Source organism: Monodon monoceros, unplaced genomic scaffold (genome assembly GCF_005190385.1).
Source record: "Monodon monoceros isolate NGI ecotype Baffin Bay Population unplaced genomic scaffold, NGI_Narwhal_1 Super_Scaffold_12, whole genome shotgun sequence".
NCBI classification, from domain to species: Eukaryota; Metazoa; Chordata; class Mammalia; order Artiodactyla; family Monodontidae; genus Monodon; species Monodon monoceros.
The window spans coordinates 88,702,231-88,724,298 of NW_021703768.1; the positions used below are offsets into that span (position 1 = coordinate 88,702,231).

At 35.3% G+C, this 22,068-nt stretch overlaps 1 protein-coding gene across 1 annotated transcript in view; it reads right to left on the reverse strand.

The window, feature by feature from the left end:
- Nucleotides 1–22,068, reverse strand: part of FBXL17 (F-box and leucine rich repeat protein 17) — a 475,771-nt gene that overhangs the window by 451,541 nt on the left and 2,162 nt on the right. The window contains exons 2-3 of the mRNA XM_029219153.1: nt 11,790–11,912; nt 7,964–8,221 (exon numbers count right to left, since the gene is read on the reverse strand). Of these exons, the coding sequence (XP_029074986.1) occupies nt 7,964–8,221; nt 11,790–11,912 (381 nt within the window). The remainder of the gene's footprint in view (nt 1–7,963; nt 8,222–11,789; nt 11,913–22,068) is intronic.

A 22,068-nucleotide genomic window follows, 5' to 3' on the forward strand; every position in this document is an offset into this window, starting at 1 on the left:
GGTATTTGTCTTTCTCTTTCTGACTTACTTCACTCTGTATGACAGACTCTGGGTCTATCCACCTCATTACAAATAGCTCAATGTCATTTCTTTTTATGGCTGAGTAATATTCCATTGTATATATGTGCCACATCTTCTTTATCCATTCATCCGATGATGGACACTTAGGTTGTTTCCATCTCTGGTCTATTGTAAATAGAGCTGCAATGAACATTTTGGTACATGACTCTTTTTGAATTATGGTTTTCTCAGGGTATATACCCAGTAGTGGGATTGCTGGGTCATATGGTAGTTCTATTTGTAGTTTTTTAAGGAACCTCTATACTGCACTTTCTTATTTTCTGGTTTTTGCTTTTTTTTTTTTTATTAATATCCATTGGAGTAGGTGTGAAGTGATGTCTCATGATTTTCATTTGCAATTCTCTAATGACTAATGATGATGGGCATCTTCTCATGTGCTTGAGGGCCATTTGTATTTTTCCTTTGGATAAATACCTATTCAAGTATTTTGCCAATTTTTGAATTGAGTTCGGGATGGGTTATTGTTGGATGGTAAGAGTTCTTTATATATTCTGGATATTAAACCCTTATCAAATATATGATTTCTACATATTTTCTCTCATTTTATGGGTTGTCTGTTCACTCTCTTGAGAATGTCATTTGAAAAAAAAAAGTTTTTAATTTTAATCAAGTCCACCTTATCTGTTTTATACTTTTCTTGCCTATTCTTTTGGTGTCATATTTAAGAAACCATTACTAAATCCAAGGTCATGAAGATTTGTACCTATACATTCTTCATAGAGTTTTACAGTTTTAGCTCTTAAATTTAGTTCTTTGACCCATTCAGAATTAATTTTTGTAGATGGTATAAGGTAAGGGTCCAGTTTCACTCTTTTGCATGTGGACATCTACTTTTCCCAGCACCATTTCTTGAAGAGTGTTCCTTCCCCCAGTGAATGTTCTTGCCACTGTGGTAAAAAAAATCAACTGACCACAGATGTGAGGGTTTACTTGTGGACTCCCAATTCTACTCCATTGGTCTATATGTCAATCCTTATGCTAATATTACATGGTTTTATTTACTATACCTTTGTAGTAAGTTTTAAAATAAAGAAGTATGAATCCTCCAACTTTGTTCTTTGGATTCAAGATTGCTGTGACTCTTCTATGTCCCTTAAAATTCCTTATGAATTTTAGGATGGATTTTCCATTTCTGCAAAAACCACCACTGGAATTTTAATAGGGACTGCATCAAATCTGTAGCCCACTTTGGGTAGTATTATCTTAACAATATTAAGTCTTCCAATTCACAAGCTCAGGATGACTTTACATTTATTTAGGTCCTCTTTCTTTCAAAAATGTTTTGCCATTTTCAGTGTATAAGTCTTGCATTTGCTTGACTAAATTTACTCCTAAATATTTTATTATTATAGATGCCATGATAAATGGAATTATTCATTTATTAGGCCAAACAGTTTTTTTGTGGATTCTTTAGGGTTTACCATATAAAAAACATTATCTGCAAATAGAGATAGTTTTTTGTCTTCCTTTCCAATTAGGAAGCTTTTTATTTGTCTTTCCTAATTGCTCTGGCTAGAACTTCCAATACAATTTTGAACTGAAGTGGCAAAAGTTGGGCATCCTTGTTTTGTTTCTGAACTTAGGGGAAATGTTTTCAGCTATTCACCATTGAGTGTGATATTAGTTGTAGCTTAGTCACATCTGACCTTTATTATGTTGAGAAAGACCCTTCTATTCCTAGTTTATTGTGTGTTTTTTTATTATGAAAAGGTGTTGGATTTCACCAAATGCATTTTCTGAGCTAATTAAGATGATTATGTGGGGTCTTTTCCTTCATTCTGGTAATGTGGTGTATTACATTGACTGATTTTTGTACGTTGAGTCACCCTTGCATTCATGGGATAAATCATACTTGGCCACAGTATATAACCCTTTTAATATATTGTTGACTTCTGTTTGCTATGTTGTTTTGAGGATTTTTGCATCTATAGTCATTAAGGATGTTGGTCTGTAGTTGTCTTCTCTTGTAGTGTCTTTGTCTGGCTTCAGAATCAGGGTAATGCTGGCCTTGTAGGAATCAGCAAGTGTTGCCTTCTTTTAAGTATTTTGAAAGAGTTTGAGAAGGATTGGTATTAATTCTTCTTTATCTGTTAAACCAAATTCAACAGGGAACCCATCTGATTCCTGACTTTGCTTTGTTGGGAGGATTTTTACTACTGATTCCATCTCCTTACTTGTTACAAATCTGTTCAGATTTTCTACTTATCCCTGAGTCAGTTTTTACATTTCTAGGAATTTACCCATTCCATCTAGGCGATCCAGTTTGTGGTATACATAGTGGTTCATAATTTTCTTGTATAATCCTTTTTATTTCTATAAAGTTAGTGGTAATATCTACTCTTAAATTTCTGATTTAGTAAGTTGAATCTTCTATTTTTCTTAGTCAATATAGTTAAAGGTTTGTCATTTTTGTTGGTATTTTCAAAGAAACCAGTTTTGGTTTCATTGACTTTATCTATAATTTTCCTGTTTTCTAGTTCATTTATTTCTACTCTGATCATTATTTCCTTCCTTCTGTTAGCTTTGGGTTTAGTTTGCTCTTCTTTTCCAAGTGCCTCCAGGAGTACAATTAAGTTACTAATTTCAGATTTTTCTTCCTTTGTAAACATAAACTTTTACAGCTATAAATTTCTCTCTAAACATTATTTTTGTTGCCATAATTTTTGCTATACTGTGTCTTCATTTTCATTCATTTCAAGGTATTTTCTAATTTCCCTTGCGATTTCTTCAATGTTCGATTGGTTGTGCAAGAGTATGCTGTTTAACTTCCACATATTTGTGTATTTTCCAGATTTCTTCGTGTTACTGATTCTTAGATTCACGTCATTATAGTCAAAAAAGATACTTGCATGGTTTCAATCTTCCCAGACTTATTAAACGTTGTTTTGTGGTCCAAAATATCATCTAATCTTAAGAATATTCCATGTGTACTCTTCTGTTGTTGAGTGTAGCCTACTGTATATGCCTGTTAGGTATAACTGGCATACAGCATTGTTCAAGTCCTCTAGTTTCTTGTTGATCTTTTCTGGTTGTTCTCTCCATTACCGAAAGTAGATTATTAAAGTCTCCAACTACTAATGTAAAACTGTCTTTTCCTCCCTTCAAGTCTTTCCATTTTTGCTTCATATATTTAGGGGCTGTGTTGTTTGAGTCATATATGTTTATAATTGCTATATCTTCCTGATTAATTGAAACTTTTATCAATACATAATGACCTTCATTGTTTCCTGCAACCTTTTTTCACTTAAAATTGATTTTTTTTCTGGTGATAATACAGATCTTCCTCAATTTACAATGGGCTTACATCCTGATAAACCCATCATAAATTGAAAATATCGTAAGTCAAAAATGCATTAATACACTTAACCCACTGAACATCACAGCTGAGCCTAGCATACCTTAAATGGGCTCAGAACACTTACATCAGCCTATAGTTGAGCAAAACCATCTAACATGAAGCCTGTTTTACAATAAAGTGTTGAGTATTTATGTAATTTCATTGAAATTGAAAAAGAGAACAGTTGTATGGGTACAGAATGGTTATAAGTGTATCAGTTGTTTACCCTCATGATTGTGTGGGTGACTGGGAGCTGCAGCTCACTGCTACTGTCCAGCATCATAAGAGAGTGTCATACCACATACTGCCAGCCTGGGAAAATATGAAAATTTAAAACCTGAAGTACAGTTTCTACTGAATGCATATGGCTTTCACACCATCATAAAGTCGAAAAATTTTAAGTTGAACCATCATAAGCTGGGGACCATCTGTATAGCCACTCTAGCTCTGTTTGGTTATTAGTATTTAAGTGGAATATCTTTTCCCATTCTTTTACTTTCAACCTCATTGTGTCTGTTATCTGAAATGAGTCTGTTTTAGACTTTATATGCATGATTTATTTTTTTTTATTCTGCCAATCTTTGCCTTTTAGAGAATTTAATCTATTTATATTTAAAGTACTGATAAAGAATGATTTATTTCCACCGTTTAGCTATTCATTTACTGTATGTTTCATACTTTTTTTATTGTTGTTCCTCAGTTCCTCCATTACTGCACTTTTTGTATTTGGTAGATTTTATGCAGTGTACCATTTGATTCTCTTCTTATTACTTTCATGTATATATTTTCGTTATTTTCTTAATGGTTATCATGGAGATTACAATTAACATCTGAAACTTATAATAACCTTATTTGAATATTACCATGTTGGTTTCAATAGTATACACCCTATTCCTGTACATCTCTATCCCTCCTACTTTATATGGTTATTACCACAGATGATACATTATGTGCCCATTAACAAAGATTTATAAATACTGTTCTATACATGTGCCTTTTAAATCATATAGAAAAAAATAGTTAAAAACCAAAAATACAATAAATCTATCTTTTACATTTACCTATGTGGTTACTTATACTCGCATTCTTTTTTTCTTCATATGGCTTTCAGTTACTATCTAGTGTCTTTTTATTTCAGCCTGAAGAACTCTCTCTACCACTTCTTGTAAGGCAAGTCTACGAACGAGCTTCCTCAGTTTTTGTTTACCTGGGAATATCTTAATGTCACCTTTATTCTTGGAGAACAGTTTTGCCAGATACAGAGTTCTTGGTTGACATTGTTCCTTCAACACTTTAAATATGTTAGCCAACTGCTTTCTGGCTTCCATGGTTTCTGATGAGAAATCAGTTGTTAATCCTATTGAGGATCCCTTGTATGCTATGAATCACTTCTCTGTTGCTTTCAAGATTCTCTTTGGCTCTAGCTTTTGAAAATTAGACTATTATGTGTTTTAATGTAGGCCCCTTTGAAATCATCCTGCTTGGAGTTCACTGAGTTTCTTGGACGTATAAATTCATGTCTTTCACCAAATTTGAACAGTTTGGGCCATATCATTTCTTAAAATACTCTTTCTGCCTCTTTCACTCTCCCTTCACTTTATGGTATCCCACAGGTCCCTTAGACTCTGTTCACTTTCCTTCATTCTTTCTTCTTTCTGCTCCTCAGACATGATCATTTCATTTGTCCTATTCAGGTTCACTGAGTCTTTCTTCTGCCTGCTCACATTTGATGCTAAATCCTTCTACTAAATTTTTTATATCAGTAATTATACTTTTCCGCTCCAAAATTCCTATTTCATTCCTTTTTATACTTTCTAGCTCTTTATTGCTATTCTCATTTTGTTCATGCATCATTTTCTTGAATTCCTTTAGTTCTCTGTCCATGCTTTCCAAACCTTTCAACTTGCTCTACAGAAGCAACAATTCAATCAATTGCTATGTTTAAGAGTAAAAAAGAAAAAAATACCAGGAAAATTAATCAATTATGAAAGCTCCATACTAGGCCTTTTGAAACCTTATTATACATTTTTAAGTTGTTAATTCACTAAAAGTATAATGTAGTCCACATCAGAGCTTATCAAATATCACTGGGTCATGAAATTAATTTACTGAGTGGATCAAGATCAACATTTATTTAACTTAATAGTACAGAACAGAAAATATCAATTGCACTGTTCATAAGGCTATATATTACTTCATAAAATTTTTACTTCTATTTTGTGTATATATGAAAGCCATTCTCTTTCTACTATACCGTAACACTATCCCAACAGAAGAAAGAGGCTAAAAGAGGACACACCCTACCACAGCACCATCTTAAGCATAGGAAAGGATTACTCATTGTACTGCAATGAGGTTCATATGCAATTACTTATAAAATTACTTAGAATGAAAAAGATTTATTTTACTACTTTTATCAGATTATTACTTCATATATAACTAATTCATAATTCAGAAACCATAAAAATCTGAAGCAAACACCTAATTTATCATAAATTAATGGGTTCCAAAATACCTCACATTCTAGGGAAGATTTACATAATTAGTCTCAAAGCTGTAAATATTAGATAAATTCATAATACTTAACTGGTATATTGTCTTGTTCCTTAAAGAACTTTTTAGTTTCCCTCTATTTCAACCATAAATATGACCTTATTTTTACAAGGAACACACTTGGCACTCTGGTCAACTGGTACCTATTTGTGTTATATCAGATTTAAATATATAGCAAATTTAATCCATTTCTTAATAAATACATGGACTTTTTAAATGTTTCATTGTGAAGTATAACTTGCTGGGAAATTTCCGTCACAAAAAAATCACGCCATGTCTATAAAATTTATAATTTACCTCAAAGATTAATTTGTTTTAACAGACTTAAGAACTTCATAAAATGCTTTGCTAGTGAATAATCCTGTACATAGCAGAAATAGATCAGGACAAATATTACAACAGGTAAGACTGTTGTTGCACAATTAGCCTGAGCAGACAAAATAGGCACCCTTATAAATTGCAGGATTCTTAACACATAAATTGGATTGACACACCTAGTACTATTTAGGATAGTCTTTCCAAATTTCTTCTAATACTGAGCTTTCAGTTAATTCATATGCAGTGTTTAAATTTAGGGATCTTCAGGGACTTCCCTCGTGGCCCAGTGGTTAAGACTCCGCGCTCCCAATGCAGGGGGCCCGGGTTTGATCCCTGGTCAGGGAACTAGATCCCACATGCGGCAACTAAGAGCCTGCATGCCACAACTAAAATATCCCACATGCTGCAATTAAAAAGATCCTGCATGCTGCAACTAAAAAGATCCTGCATGCCGCAACAAAGATCTCACATGTGGCAATGAACATCCCACGTGCTGCAATTAAGACCCGGCACAGCCAAATAAATAAATAAATATTTAAATAAATCAATAAATTTAGGGATCTTCATATTATTTCTGACTTCATCTCAGATCAGACTTAAGTCTAGGACTTTACTGATACTCTGCTTTTCCTGGGAACTATTAGGACTACATCTCAATTCTAAACTTAAAAAATAGTTCTGACAAAGTTCTTGAGTGGAATTATTAATTCTTTCTTTCAACAAATGTTTGCCAAGGGCACTGTGGGTAGAGTGGTAAATGTGCATAGCCTCTGCCCTCATGGAACAGACTCCTTTATTCAAGGTCTAGAAGAGTACAGTCTATTGGCATGGAAAAAATGGAAAGACTGTAGGGCAGTAGGGCTTTGGAGAATCCAAGCTTCAAATCCCAGGTCCACTGTCTACTACACATTAGGCAAGTTTCTTAGTCTCTCTAAGCCTTAATCTCTCCCTTTACAAAATGAGTTTAAATCAACTATTTCCACAAAGTTATTTCAAAGGTTAAATAAAAACTACAAAAAGTGCCTAGTACAATAGAGGGAACATTACTAAATATTCAAAATATTCACAAATTCAGGGACTGGCACATACAATCCATTCAATATCCACTCTGAGACAAGAAACCTTAAATACCATTTCCAAAGAAAGTGAATCAACCAGAAAATACACATGATACTATATTTAATCCAATTATTGCACCTAATATAGGTAATTACCATCTTTTTCTTCATTTTATACTCCTTAACTTGGACTTCCATTTAAAAGATATTTTAAAACATGTAAGCATGTCATCTAGTAACATAAAAGAGGAATTAAAAGTTAATTTTTAAAACCTCATGCTGACCCAAACTGCATATTGTTATTACCTAAAGCAAAATTTCGCATAAAATTGAAGTAACAAAGGAATAAATTAATAAAATGGCTGGTCAAAGAAGTTCAGGCACTTATTAAAAAACACAAAAAAGTTAATTTATCAATTACAGCCATGGCACTCTAGTTCACTAACCCAAATATTCATAGATACATAAAAAGGATGACTTATTTTAGTCTCTGAACATTACAATATGTATGTTGCTATGTATGTTGCTACAACATAGCAATCTTTCAAAGTGTTGCTGCAAGAAAACAATGTTGAGTTAATACAAGTAAAACCATTTTATAGATGCTAAAATTTACCTGTTTGAGTCCTTCATCAGTAAGTTTGTCCTGGTTGCCTACATGAACTTTCTGAAGTAAAGGACAGTGAGAAGCAACCGCAATAATAGAGGTGTCAGAAAGCTGTTTACACCTGTAGGCTGTATACCTAAGAAGTCCAGGACACTTAAATGCTAGAACACACACGCCAGTATCAGACATACTGCGACAATCAGAAATGTTGATTTCAATTATATTTTGACTTCTTGATGCAATTTTTTCCAATAATTCATCAGTGACCTATGAGAGAGAAGAAAAGCAATAAATTTAAAAATCTGCTAAAAGTAGAAACTTACATTCTATTCTTTTATTAAATTCTCCCCAATAAATAATAATTAGATTATAGCATGAAAACCACAATCAAAAGAAAACCTTCTTACTTAATATTAAAGCATAATAAGAACTGTGGTATAATAAAAAAATGTATTTGGTCTTTGTCTCCAGTTCCTGGAACAGAGCTCCTAAAGTTCTAGGCATTTCCTGAGTGATAGGAATGTCTTTTGTTATTTTTAACAAGCCCCTTTTACCATGCCTGAGTTTATACTAATGAAATGACTTAAGCTGGGGCCCCTAGATAGCTTCAGGATGGGGGCTGGTCACCAGAAAGACCAAACACCATGTGATTAGAGGGTGGAAACTTTCAGCCCCATCCTCCGATTTCCTGGGAGGGAAGGGGAGCTGCAGACTGGATTATAAAAACTCTTGAACACTGAGATTTGAAGGGCTTCTGGGTTGGTGAATACATCAAAGTGCTGGGAGGTCAATGTGGATGTAAACAATATAGAAGCTCCAAACTCTCTCCCCCCATACCTTGCCCTATGCATATTTTCCATTTGGCTGGTCCTGGTTTACATCCTCTATAATAAATCAGTGAACATACTATTTTCCTGAGTTGTGATCATTCTAGCAAATTATCACACCTAAGGAGGGGGTTGGGGGAACTTCCAAATTTACAGCTGGTCAGTCAAAAGTATAGGTGGCTCCTAGGACTTGTGACTGGCATATGAAGTGGAGACAGTCTTATGGGACTGAGCCCTTAACCTGTGAGGTCTGCACTAACTCCAGGAGTTAGTGACATAATTGAACTGAATTGTTGGACACACATTTGGTGTCAGAGAATTTGTTGTCAGAATGGAAAAAAACACAGATTTGGTGTCAGAAAACACCAAGTGATAATGTATGTGTTAGTTTTCATTAAACGCCTAAAAATCTATCCTCATTAGGAAAACATACTTTAAACTTTCAAACTCACCAAAAACTCCCCACAAACAAAATTGTATTGAGATTTGGAGTTGGTTCTGTTTGTAACCCAACAAATAGTATATATCAGCCATCATGATGTATGACTCTTGACTTTTCACACTTATTATGAGATGATACCTACCAAAGTATATAAATTTCAATTGTTTTACTACTTTTATCAGAATACATTACATATAACTAAATCCATAGCTTAGACAATATATCATTTTGGGTTTCAGCACACTGAAGACTTCATAGAAAAGTCCATTTAAAAAAAGTTTTTCTCGGGCTTCCCTGGTGGCGCAGTGGTTGAGAGTCCGCCTGCCGATGCAGGGTACACGGGTTTGTGCCCCAGTCTGAGAAGATCCCACATGCCGCAGAGCAGCTGGGTCCGTGAGCCATGGCTGCTGAGCCTGCGCGTCCGGAGCCTGTGCTCCGCAACGGGAGAGGCCACAACAGTGAGAGGCCCGTGTACCGCAAAAAAAAAAAAAAATGTTTTTCTCGGAAGACTCAAAGCTACCTGTAAGTAACCTTAAAATTCATCTGCTGAAAAATTCATATGGCCATCTCAATTCTTTAAACAAATTTTAAAAACCAACCTCTACACATTCCCTGCCCAATCATATTTCCAAAAAAAGAAAACAGAGTTAACATTATTCAAGTCTTTTGTGCAAAAATAATGATGAGAGAAAATGCACATGATGAAATTTAGAAAGGAAAAAGAAGGGCTTCCCTGGTGGCGCAGTGGTTAAGTATCCGCCCATCAATGCAGGGGACACAGGTTTGAGCCCTGGTCTGGGAAGATCCCATATGCCACAGAGCAACTAAGCCCATGCACCACAACTACTGAGGCTACACTCTAGAGCCCACGAGCCACAACTACTGAGTCTGCGTGCCACTACTGAAGCCTGCGCACCTAGAGCCCGTGCTCCGCAACAAGAGAAGCCACTGCAACAACGAGAAGCCCATGCACCGCAATGAAGAGTAGCCCCCGGCCACCACAACTAGAGAAAGCCCACACACAGCAACGAAGACCCAACGCAGCCAAAAATAAATAAATAAATAAATTTATTTGAAAAAAAAAAAAGAAAGGAAAAAGGAAAGAATTGGAGTGTTTAGGGATACAAGGAGTAAGAGCCAAGGCTGAAAATACCTTTGTTTACGCTTGTTGGAAACAGCATACCTCTCTTTTTTTTTTTTTCTTTTTTCACCTCCAGATCTAACTACCAGGAGAGGGGAAAAGCTCTTCTTAGTCTGAGTTTGTAACAAATAGCTCAGACAACCAAGACTAATGAAGTAAAGAGCCAATGGATTACTTCACGTTACCTCTCTCCACTGTACCAGCCACAACTAAATATTCACCATTCCCCCTGGACACAAATTTCATGAACCTGGACAGGTAAATGACTAATTCTATAACTGTCTTAACCTCTTACCAATGAGGCAGTAAAACAAAAAGAAAACTCATACACAAATGCTCAGGAACTTGCTTATTTTGTTTAAAGTACATGTGTTTATAAACACACACAAATGCTACCACTGGTGTGTTGGAGTTGGCTTGTACCAAATCACAAGTCTATAGTATATACCACTTTCGAAGTCAGTCATATCACTACATTCAGTGACATCACATTGGTAGCTTGAAATGGGTCATGGTGAAAATATTTGTACAACAAAAACTGGAAAATATAACAAATCAGGGCTTTTTCTTTGCTCATTTGTTTTTGAAAGCCAGCTGTTAAACATTTAGCAGCACATCACTAACAATATCATGGAAGGATTTAGAGCAGGTTTAGTAGTCTAATAAAATCCTATTCTTATTGGATATCTTTTTTATGTTTCCAATGCCAAGCACTGAAAACCAAGTTTAAGGGAAGAATTTAACAAGTCCAACAAATTATTTGTAATAAGCACTATTAACTATCTTCTTTCCTAATTTATGCCACCATATAAACATATTGGCAGTCGGGCAATGGGGAGGATTAGAAAATTCATCAAAATGAAAATTAAAACAAAACATCTTATTCCATTTTGCTTCCATTTCTTCACACAAAATAACATTATAAGTATACTGCTATGAAAAGTATAATAATAATAATAAATTAATAGGGATAATGATAGTATCAACTCATAAGATGGTTGATCAAATAAATACATATAAAGCTCACTGAACAGTATGTACATGGCACATCAGCAGCACTATATAAATGTTTGCCTTATTTTCTACTATTAAACTAATATTCATAAAATGACCCCTCCAAAAAATGAAAAGTTTAATAACTCTTTTTAAAGGTAGTAAAAACTGGTGGGGGGGGATGAAGAGGACTAAGACAAAGAGGATTAAGAACCAACCCAAAATTACCAATCCAAACTAAAAAATGTATTCTTCATCATAGGAACCTAGCTTCAACTTGAATTTGAAAAAAAATTACTAAAGCACAGAATTATAGATTACAGTCATTTGAACTATCTTGAAAAACAGCGTGAAAGAAGTGATTTCTGAGGAGGAAAAAGATATTTTTTGAATAGGTCAACCTGAGTGTTTCTTTAGAATTAGAATCCATACCTGCTGACGACTACTAAGATCCAGCTGCTTCCAAAACTGGAAATCTAAACAAAGGTCACGCCAGTACTTGCAAACCAATGATGCAGAAAGGCAACGCTCATCCAGGGATAAATTGGAAAATATCTGTGAATAAAAAAGGAACCACATAATATGCGCTAAAAATTTTAAAGGCAATGAAAAGGTCTTCATCAGTTAGAAAAAATTACCCTTTTTTTTTTTTTTTTTTTTTTAATTTATCCTTTCTGTCGAGGGCTGACTTTAAATAGATCGCAGTGAGGGAGCTGCTCTGCTATGTAAGACACCCTGACCCAGAAGCAGGTCATCTATGAATGGTTTAGCACCAGGTTCCCTATGAAAGTGTGTTGTGTGAAGGGCGAGGGGGCACAACAGGCAAGGGGGTGGCCGCCTTTCCAGCCATGAAAAATCAACTTTAAAAACAGAAAACCATCTTAAGTACAAGTGGCCATTATTAAAAGAGTCATTGTTATGGACTGTCCTAAAGAGGAAGTATGATATGGGAGAAGCTAAGAACACAACCAAGAGAGGGAAAAAAAAGCAAACACTCAAATTACTAAAATCATGAATAAATAGAGACATTATTACCAGCCTTACAAAAACAGAATTATAAGAGAATATTATGAACACTGTATGCCAACAAATTAGATAACCTAAAGGAAACAAACTTCTAGAAACATAAAAACTACAAAAAACTGACTCAGAAGAAATAGAAAATTTGAATAGACCTATAACAAGTAGAAATATTAAATCAGTAATCTAAAAACTTCTAACAAAGAAAGACCAAGGACCAGATGGCCTCAATAGTGATATATTTAAAGAAGAACAAATACAAATTCTTCTTAAATTCTTCCCAAAATTGGAGCATGAGGGAACCCTTGCTAATTCATTCTATGAGGTTAGCATTACCCTCATACCAAAGCCAAAAACATCACAAGAAAACTATAGACCAACGTTCCTTATGAATTTAAATGCAAACAATCCTAACAAAATACATTTGACCCTTGAACAATGCAGAGGTTTGGGGTGTTGACCCTCAATGCAGTCGAAAACCCAAGTATCACTTTTGGTTGGCCCTCCCTATATGCGGTTCCTCACCCATGGATTCAACCAACCAAGGATCATGTAGTACTACAGTATTTACTCTTGAAAAGAAATCTGCATGTAAGAAAACCTGCACAGTTCAAATCCATGTTGTTCAAGGGTCAACTGTATTAGCAAACTGAATCCAGCAGCATATTAAAAGGATCATACACCATGGCCAAGTGGGATCTATCCCAGGAATGCAAAGATGGTTCAACATGCAAAAATAAATCCATTTAACATATTAATCCATTTAACCATATTAATAAAATGAAGGTTTAAAAAACCCAACCAACTCAATTAATGCAGAAAAAGCATTTGACAAACTCCAATACCCTTTCTTGACAAAAAATACTCAGAAAACTAGGAATAAAAGGAAACTTCCTTAATGTGATAGATGGCATCTATAAAAGTTCCACAATTATCATTATACCTAATAGTGAAAGATTGAATGTTTTCCCCTGAGATGAGGAACAAGAAAAAGATTTCTACCATCTCCACTCCTATGCAACATCGTATTGGAGATTCTGGCCTGGGCAATTATGTAAGGAAAAGAAATAAAAGGCATCCAGGTTAGAAAGGAAGAATTAAAATGTTCCATAGTCACAGATATCATGATCTTATATACAGAAAAAAAAATACATACAAAAATTTAGAGCTAATAAAAAAATATTTCTGTATACTAGCAATGAACAAATCAGAAATGAAATAAGAAAACACTTCTATTTGCAACAGCATCAAAGAATACTTTTTTATACTTTCCACTTCTTCATACTGAGATTTCCCATTTGTTGGGTCAATGTTATCATATTCTTCTATAATTTAAATCATGTTTCCTTCCATTCTTTTAACATGTTTATAATAGCAGTTTAAAGTTTTTATCTGCTAAGTCTAATATCTGTGCCTACTCAGTTTCTATTAACTGCTTTCTTTTCTCTCAGTATAGGTTCCACTTTTTTCTGTCTCTTTACATGTCTCAATTTTTCATTCAAAACCAGACATTTTAGATAACATATTGTAGCAACTCTGGAATTTGATTTACTTTTCAGAATTTTTTTTCAACTTTAATCTCCCTGGCCTTAAATGGTAGGATATGAGTCCCCTGAAGTTTGAATGTCTCTGCTCAAGTTTTAATTCTTATTCATATTTTTTTTTTAGCCTGGCTTCCTAGGGAGGTCAACCTGTGTCTAAATTGCTTAGTTTCCAGCTAGTTATTTGGGCAAAGATATGCTCAAACATCTCAAGTCTGCTCTCCAATCTGTGCGTGGGATGGGAAAAGCATATTCAAGGCTTATACTCAAGTCTGCTTTAGCCCTTGCTTTCTGCTAGATACTCTCAAGTCTCCCCTGCACATATGCATAGTTTCAGAGTAAGCCAAGGATATGTTAAGAGCTTATTATCCCTTTATGGTTCTCTCTTTTCCAAGGTCTGCCTGTTAAACTCCTAGCTCGTCCCCCACTCATCCCAACTGGCACCACAACATGAGACTTGCAAATATGTGGGTTTTCACCATTTTTTTCCTAACAAGTTCATCACTTTTAGTTGACAAACACAGGTTACTTATTGCCCCAAACTAAGTTACCCTCTTAAGACACCTAAGCTGCTGGTTTTCCAAGCTCCTGATTCTTGCCAAAGGTACTGGGGTTCGAGGGTACAGTAGGGGCCTCATTCAAGTGTGGTGTAGACCTCCACTATTCTTACCTGAAGCTCTAGTAGTTTTCCTAAGAATAAATGCGTCTCATTTTGTTGTGTGCTTTTGGTCGATTTCCAAAGCCCAAATAGTTTTGGGCAATTCTTCCCAGTTATTTTATATATATATATATATAATATATATATAAAATTTATATATATTTATTTTGTGTTTGTGGAGAGGATTCACCAAACTCTTCATGCAGCCAAAGCTGGAAGTCCTTCTCTGGTGGATATTTTTAATGCTTGTTCCCCTCATTTTATAGATGAGAGAATTTAGAGAGATTTAGAGAGACTAGATCATTTGTTTAAGGTTAAAGGACTACATGGCTTTAAAGGGCTGATTTGTCCCTTAACAAAGAGAAGATTCGTGGAACATAGTCACTGGAACCAAGAAACACCTTGTTTAAAATATGTCCGACTTTCGATCGTACCTTCTTTGAACCTTAGTTTTCTCCTTTGTAAAAGTGAGAGGATTGTTATCATTAACACAAAATTGACTAATCTAGATAGATCTAGATGGGTCTTATTTATTCAGGTGAAAGGAAATTAGTGAGTAAAGATAAAACCAGTACCAGCAAAGATGGATAAAAGTAAAAAGGCAAAATACTCAGCTAAAATACCAATGCATATTTAATAGATCTTTGCATATGGTTTGTGGTAGGCAACCTACAAAATGGCCCTCAATGACCCCACCTGCTGGTATTTACACCTGTGTAATTCTCTCCTCTTGAGGGTAAACTGGATTTACTGACTCACTTCTAATGAACAGAGTATGGCAGAAGAGATTAGATTAAGAAAACTGTGGCTTCCATTTTGAGTGTTCTTGACTCTGTTGCTCTATGTGATTAGCCCTATGGAGAAGCCCAAATGGCATGGCAAGAAACTTAAGCATCTGGCCAACGGCCAGTAAGGACCTGAGGCCTGCCAAAAGCCATGCAAGTAAGCTTGGGTGAAAATTCTCAAGTCCCAGTCGAGTAGCCCCAGCAAACACCTGAATATAACCTCGTAAGAGACCTTGGATCAGAAGGACCCAGCTAAGCCACAAAGGGATTCTAACCCACAGAAAATATGAGATAATAAATGTTTGTGGTTTTAAACTGCATAATTTGTTAAACAGAAATAATTAACTAACACGTGTTTAAATATTCCCCCTTTTCTTTCTGTCATTAAAATGCTATCTCGCCCCTATCCTAACTCCTCAGAAAAAAACTACTATGCACCATGCTATTTTCTTAACTCATTTAACAAACATCTGTGCACATGTACCTAGGTTTCTGTGGGAGACACTAAGACATGAGATTTATTCACTGGTTTCAAGATTATATGGTCAAAGGCATTTCTGAATTATCTCTGGATCATCTGAGATTCAAGAGAAAGAACATTTCAAAGGTTGCTTTGAAGAAAGAGAACATAGGTCTGTAAAGGACTGGCCTGGAACATTTTTGCTAAATAAGAAAGAGGAAAAAATGACAATGAAAAAACTGAAATGGCACTTGCATCAAGCCAGGAAATTGCTTACTTTAACACAGGCCTGTTAGCAACGTCTTGAGCGTGACAGAAGTCCAAGCCAAGTAGGTACTCTAACGCTGTATTAGATCGAGGGATCTATCATCTTATGTCTTGTTGCTCTTTCATCACTGCCCGAATTTATAGGGTTGAAAATGGGTTACTCTTTTAATACAGGTGGTCTAGCCCTGGAAAAGGGAAGAGGAAGCAAAAGGACAAGCAGCTGCCTTTTATAGTATGATCTGGAAGTCATATACATTGCTTCCATTCACATCCTGTTATCCAATATTTAGTCACATAGCCACCCCTATATGAGAGGCTAAGAAAGTCTCTAGTTAGGTAATCATGTGCCTAACTAGAACACGATGGGTACTGTTACTAAAAATAAAATAAGGCGAATGGATATTGGGAAACAACAATGACTTCTAGTCAGGACCTGGGTTGAAAACATGCTTAATATTCTTAATCTTTACTGGCAGATCTGGACAATGTAACTAAGCTATTAATTACCAGAAAATGTACAAGCCATATTACTGATATAATCTGAACTAATCACTACCAGGCCAATATCCAAATATTTCTAAAACTTGAAGATTCTATTTTTGACTGAGGCATTGACATAAGGTATCAGAAGATATTTCAGACTAAAAAAACTTCCAGAGGACGTATCATTGCTTAACATTTGGTCATACATATCCCACAGACCTTTATAGTACTTAAAAATCAACCATGCCAACACCTACATTTGGCCATTTCATTTCTTGATGAAGAGATCTTATCTGCTATCAGATATTACTACAAAAAGGAGTTAAGGCTTACGAGCATGCAAGTTATAGAAATATAAGAAGTAAATCTGTGTAGCTATTTTATATTGACTATCTTCTCTATGTCAGTTTAACTTTTTTGGCCTTTTCAATTTTTTTCCTATGTACACCATATCTTGCCTCTTTCTTAAATATTCTACTTATATTGCTTGCCAAAAGCTTGAAAGTAAAATTTACTAAACAGTCTGTTGAACAAAGCACCATTTAGAAAAACAGAGACAAAACATATTTCTGGTACTTTTTTTTTTTTTTGGCCACACGGGGCTTGCGGGGATCTTAGTTCTCCGACCTGGGATTGAACCTGGGCCCCGGCAGTGAAAGCGGTGAGTCCTAACCATTGGACCTCCAGGGAATTCCCTTTCTGGTATTTTTCTAACCGTACAGCCATAGGGAAGTCACAGATTCTTAAACTATTTCCTAATCTGTAAAATAATTTCTCACAACTTAATCATTAAAATGTAAAGCACAGCAAACTAATAAAACCCCCAACTGTTACTACATAGAGTGTTAGTCTATAGCAAAGTCAGGTATTTACACAAGAATAAGTTTTATTCGAAAGCCAGTCACAAAAGTCAATAAAACAAGACTTTTTAAAAAGTGTTTTGGGAGGAGACACTATGAAATAATGTGTTCTTTTGACATATCTCCATTATTCTCTGAGCACTTCCTTGCATTCTGGCTCAAAATATTCCAAGCTCATCTTGTGCTTTACTTGTCCCAGCCGTGGAATCAGTCATTTCTCCAAGGAACACTGATTCCTTTTAGCAGAGAATGATATTTAGAAGCTAAAATCTGGACACTAAGTGTACTCACTGTCTTGGGTATTGCTGCTCAAAGATCCTGTCAGAGGGCAGAGTGAGGGAATGCATGCATGTATGTATGTATGTAACCAATCTCCCATCACTGTTGCTAGCTTCTTCCACCACATGGATGCCCTTACCACATCACTTGAACACCAAAGTGGCCAAGACTTGGGCAAGATTCTTTATTTCTAATTGAAGTATAGTTGATTCACAATATTATATTAGTTTCAGGTGTACAACACAGTGATTCAATATTTTTACAGTTATACTCCATTTAAAGTCATTACAAAATAATGGCTGTATTTCCCAGTGCTGGACAATATGTTTGTTGCTTCAAGATTCTTGATAAGCATAAAACAGGATATTTAACCAAAGATAAGTAACTTTTTAAGAAACTATTATTTTAATATTAAATGCTTCCATATTTGCCTTCACATATCTTCCCTTACACTCCCTATCATTTATACAACCTGGTATCTTAAGTTGGTAAAGAACAGCTTAAGGTTACTCCCCTTGACAGCTACTCCTTACAAGGCACCAAAATGTATAGACTTCTCAAAATGAGAAGAAAAAAAATCTCACCTTTTGGTAGCCTGATTTGATTAAATTATCCAAGATTACTAGGCATTCTCCAGCAAAGAACAATCTTGAACCTGACTTCCTAAGGACACTCCATTTTAGCACTGGCTAAACCATCCCTAGAACTCCAGAGCCATACTTTCTAGAATTTATCTGGCACTGGAGCCTTAAGTCAAAGCACTCATGAAAAGCTACATGTAACTTAGCTCCTCTTACCCACTAGTAATCTACATTCAAAGCTTTAAAAAGTCGCATCACTTTTTTTCAACTCCCATTGTCATTGCTTTTATCCTTGTTTTCATATTTGAAAAAATAGATCAGATACATAAGCTTTCCTCCAAAGCACACTTCTCTTATAAAACTCTTCCTTGATCACTAAAGCAACCTGTTCATAATAAAGCTATAAAAATACAAATTTAACAACTACTGATACATTATCAGAGATGCATTCATGGTGAAGTGGTTTTCTAATGGTGGTGATAGATTTTGGGTCTCTCACCTGGTTTCCTTTGGAAAGAAATAGTCTGCTGACAGAGAGCAAGATATCTAAATATATAGCATACAAAGCCTCTAAAATTTAAATATAGATTCAAAATACCCAGTTACTCAAATAGCTACTACTTAAAAATATTCCATTGCTATCATTTGGTAAAACTGTTATAGTGGATCCACTATATAAAAATCTAATTGTGATATCAGTAGGTAAGGTTGCTTAAAGTAATAAAGGCAACAGGTAGCAAAGACTGAAGCTAGCTTATGTGATCCAAAACAATCCATTTTCCAGTCCAAGATCATATGTAACAAGCTTAAGTAATTTAGAAAATGCTATTCCCACAGTTGATCTTTGAAGAGCCATTCCCTGCTTCTCAAATGTCTAATATTTAAAGACACAATTCAACCTTACAGACCCAATTATAAAATTAGCCTCTGACTCACAATGGTTAGATGTTGGCTGGTGTAAGCTTCCCCCCACTCCCTAATTCAGGAATCTCTTTCATAAATTTCTGAGAGAAGACTATTTAAGCCCTTTTACACCATATGTTGAAAAGATCTCTAAACCTGGAAACACTGAGCTGGGTTCTAGCCCAGGGTCTGCCATTCACTATCTGAAATGTCTTGGGGTAAGCCATATCACTTCTACAGGCCTGTTTCTTCATGCATAACAAGTAGGGAGTGACAAGATGACCTCAAAGGTATCTTCCTGAAGTTACATAATTATGATTTCCAATGAAGTTCACCATTTTAAGAAAAAATTCATTTCATCTTTACAGAGCTCCTACAGTTAGAAAGGACTTTTTAAATTTTCAGAGAATCACATTCTTCAACCCTGAAATTCCACTTCTTGAAATCTACCCTAGAAAAATGACCACATGTGCGTAGAAAACATCTATTAGCATTGTTTACAATAGTAATAAATTGAAAACATCCAATTATACCATACTGAAATAAATATAGTATGGCATAATACTATGGGATACTATACAACAGTTAAAAAGAATGAAGGAAACCATACACTCACTAATAAAAAAAAAAAACCTCCAAACCATACTGTTAATGAAAACAATTGCAGAACATGTACATTTTGATGCCATTTATGAAAGGCTATGAAGTTTTACACAGGGCTCTCTACAAAGAAAAAAATATTCTGGAACTGCACAGTCCAGTACAGTAGCTGCCAGCCACGCATGACTACTGATCCCTGAAATGCAGCTGCTGTGACTGAGAAACTGAATTTTAAACTTTATTTCATTTTAACTACTTTAAATTTAAATAGCAACATGTGGCTAGTGGCTACGGTACTCCACAGTACAAGTCTAGAAGAAAAATCTAAACTGATAACAGTGGTTAGTGACCTCTGGAGAGAAAACTAGATAGGAGAGTAGGGGGTGAACCAAGGCCAACTTTTGCTTTACGGGCATTATTTGAATATTTTAAAGCAAGTAATACTACTTACATAAAAGTAAAATTGAAAAAGAAAAAGCCCTATTGATATTGGGCCAAAAAATCTGCCTATGAACCACAGTAGAAAGAATTTAGTTTTCTTTTGCTGTTGCCATACCTGGAAAAAACTGAGCAAGTATGGTAGTTTGAGTCAACTTCCCTAAAAACATCTTTGAATCACATTTCCTCACGTCTCTCTCCCAAACTCTCTCCCCTCCACATCCCCCTTTTCTACAACTGTAGTAACTTCTGGTACAAAGGCCGCAGCAATACAATTATAGAAGTTATCGCCCATTATCAGGGGAGTAGGACATACTTTCTAATGGGGATAATGGATTTGTGCCTCTCTATGCAACAACTCTCTGGTACTGTAAAGAAAATTGTCATAGCTCCCTAAGTCTTCTCTTCTCCACGCCTAAACAGAGCCAGAAACTCTTCACCATCCAATGGCTCTACTGTGGCTCAAAACAACAACTCAGGATAGAAACACTTCTTAGAGACTTCCCTACTGGCATGGCATATTCACCCAGAGTCTCAGCCCAGAGTTCCTAAAAACCTGGTCATTCACTTGTTCATCAATATTTACTGAGTGCTATTAAATGCCAGGCACTGCACTTAGGGGAGAAGATAGAACAATGAACACTATCTGTGTCACCAGAGCCTCTGCCCCCCAAAGCCTTATCCCCGAAAGTTCTACTTCAGTTGGTAAACACTAAAAAACTTCGATTTCAATTCATTCCAGACAGTCTGACTCACTCTGTGCTGAATACCACCAGGACCATGAAAACCACACAGAGTATCTTTATCCAAGTTTCTAATACAAGTAATGGAAATCTATATAACATGTCTAAATACTCCAACACAATAGGTAAGTCCAATGAGTAATTTCCCCAAATGTCCCTTAGATCAGGTTTTCAACAGTCCCTAGCAAAAATGTGGAAAAGAACAATGTAGCAAATGAAATAAACTTATTCTATATAAGTCTCTTTATTATCAAATCATGTCCTACCACCTTTTTTTTCTTTCTTTTGTTTTTGTATTAATATTCTCTATTTCATGAAATAATAATGGTTTAGGTAGAAAGTGGGAAGTACCTGGTTTTTGTTTTGTTTTTAAACAGTTTTACTTACCAAACAAGACAGCAATCAAACCTCTATACCAAGTATTCGTTGATATTTAATTTGTCCATGTCATCCACTAATTTAAAAGGTTCAAGAATGTTTCCTCCGCCCTAAAATGCACACCCTGAACATACAGAGGTGGCAATTACTCCTCCAAAAATACACCTCTGTAAATTAAACAATTACATTTGGACACAAGGAAAAGGTAAGCTTTCCCACTCCTTTGCTATATTATTTACAAAAATATTAATATCACAATAAAACAGACCCAAACACACAGGATTACAAATACGCAAAAAGTCTAATCGAAGTATATTGTTGACAGTATATAATTATACTGTCAACAATTATAATTGATGACACTTACTTCAGTAACAATAAAAGTAACCAAATTCTTATCTAGGTTTTTCTATCTAGTCTTAAATATCATCCACACTGAGTAACCGGGTTTATATTTATTAAGCTTCAGAAAGCTGCAGATGTGGGGGTGGGAGAGAAGAGAGAAAATGAGGGAAAGAATAACTTTTTAATAATAGCTTACTACAAACTATCACATAACTAAGTGACTAGCACTAGCATTGACAAAATTGCAAATTTTACTTAGTAGTTGCGAGACAAGGCTCCCACAAGACACCTACCTCTTCCCCACTCATCTATCCCCCAACAAAAAATACATTTGTCCTTACCTTCTGGTAATCTGTATGCTTTTATGTAA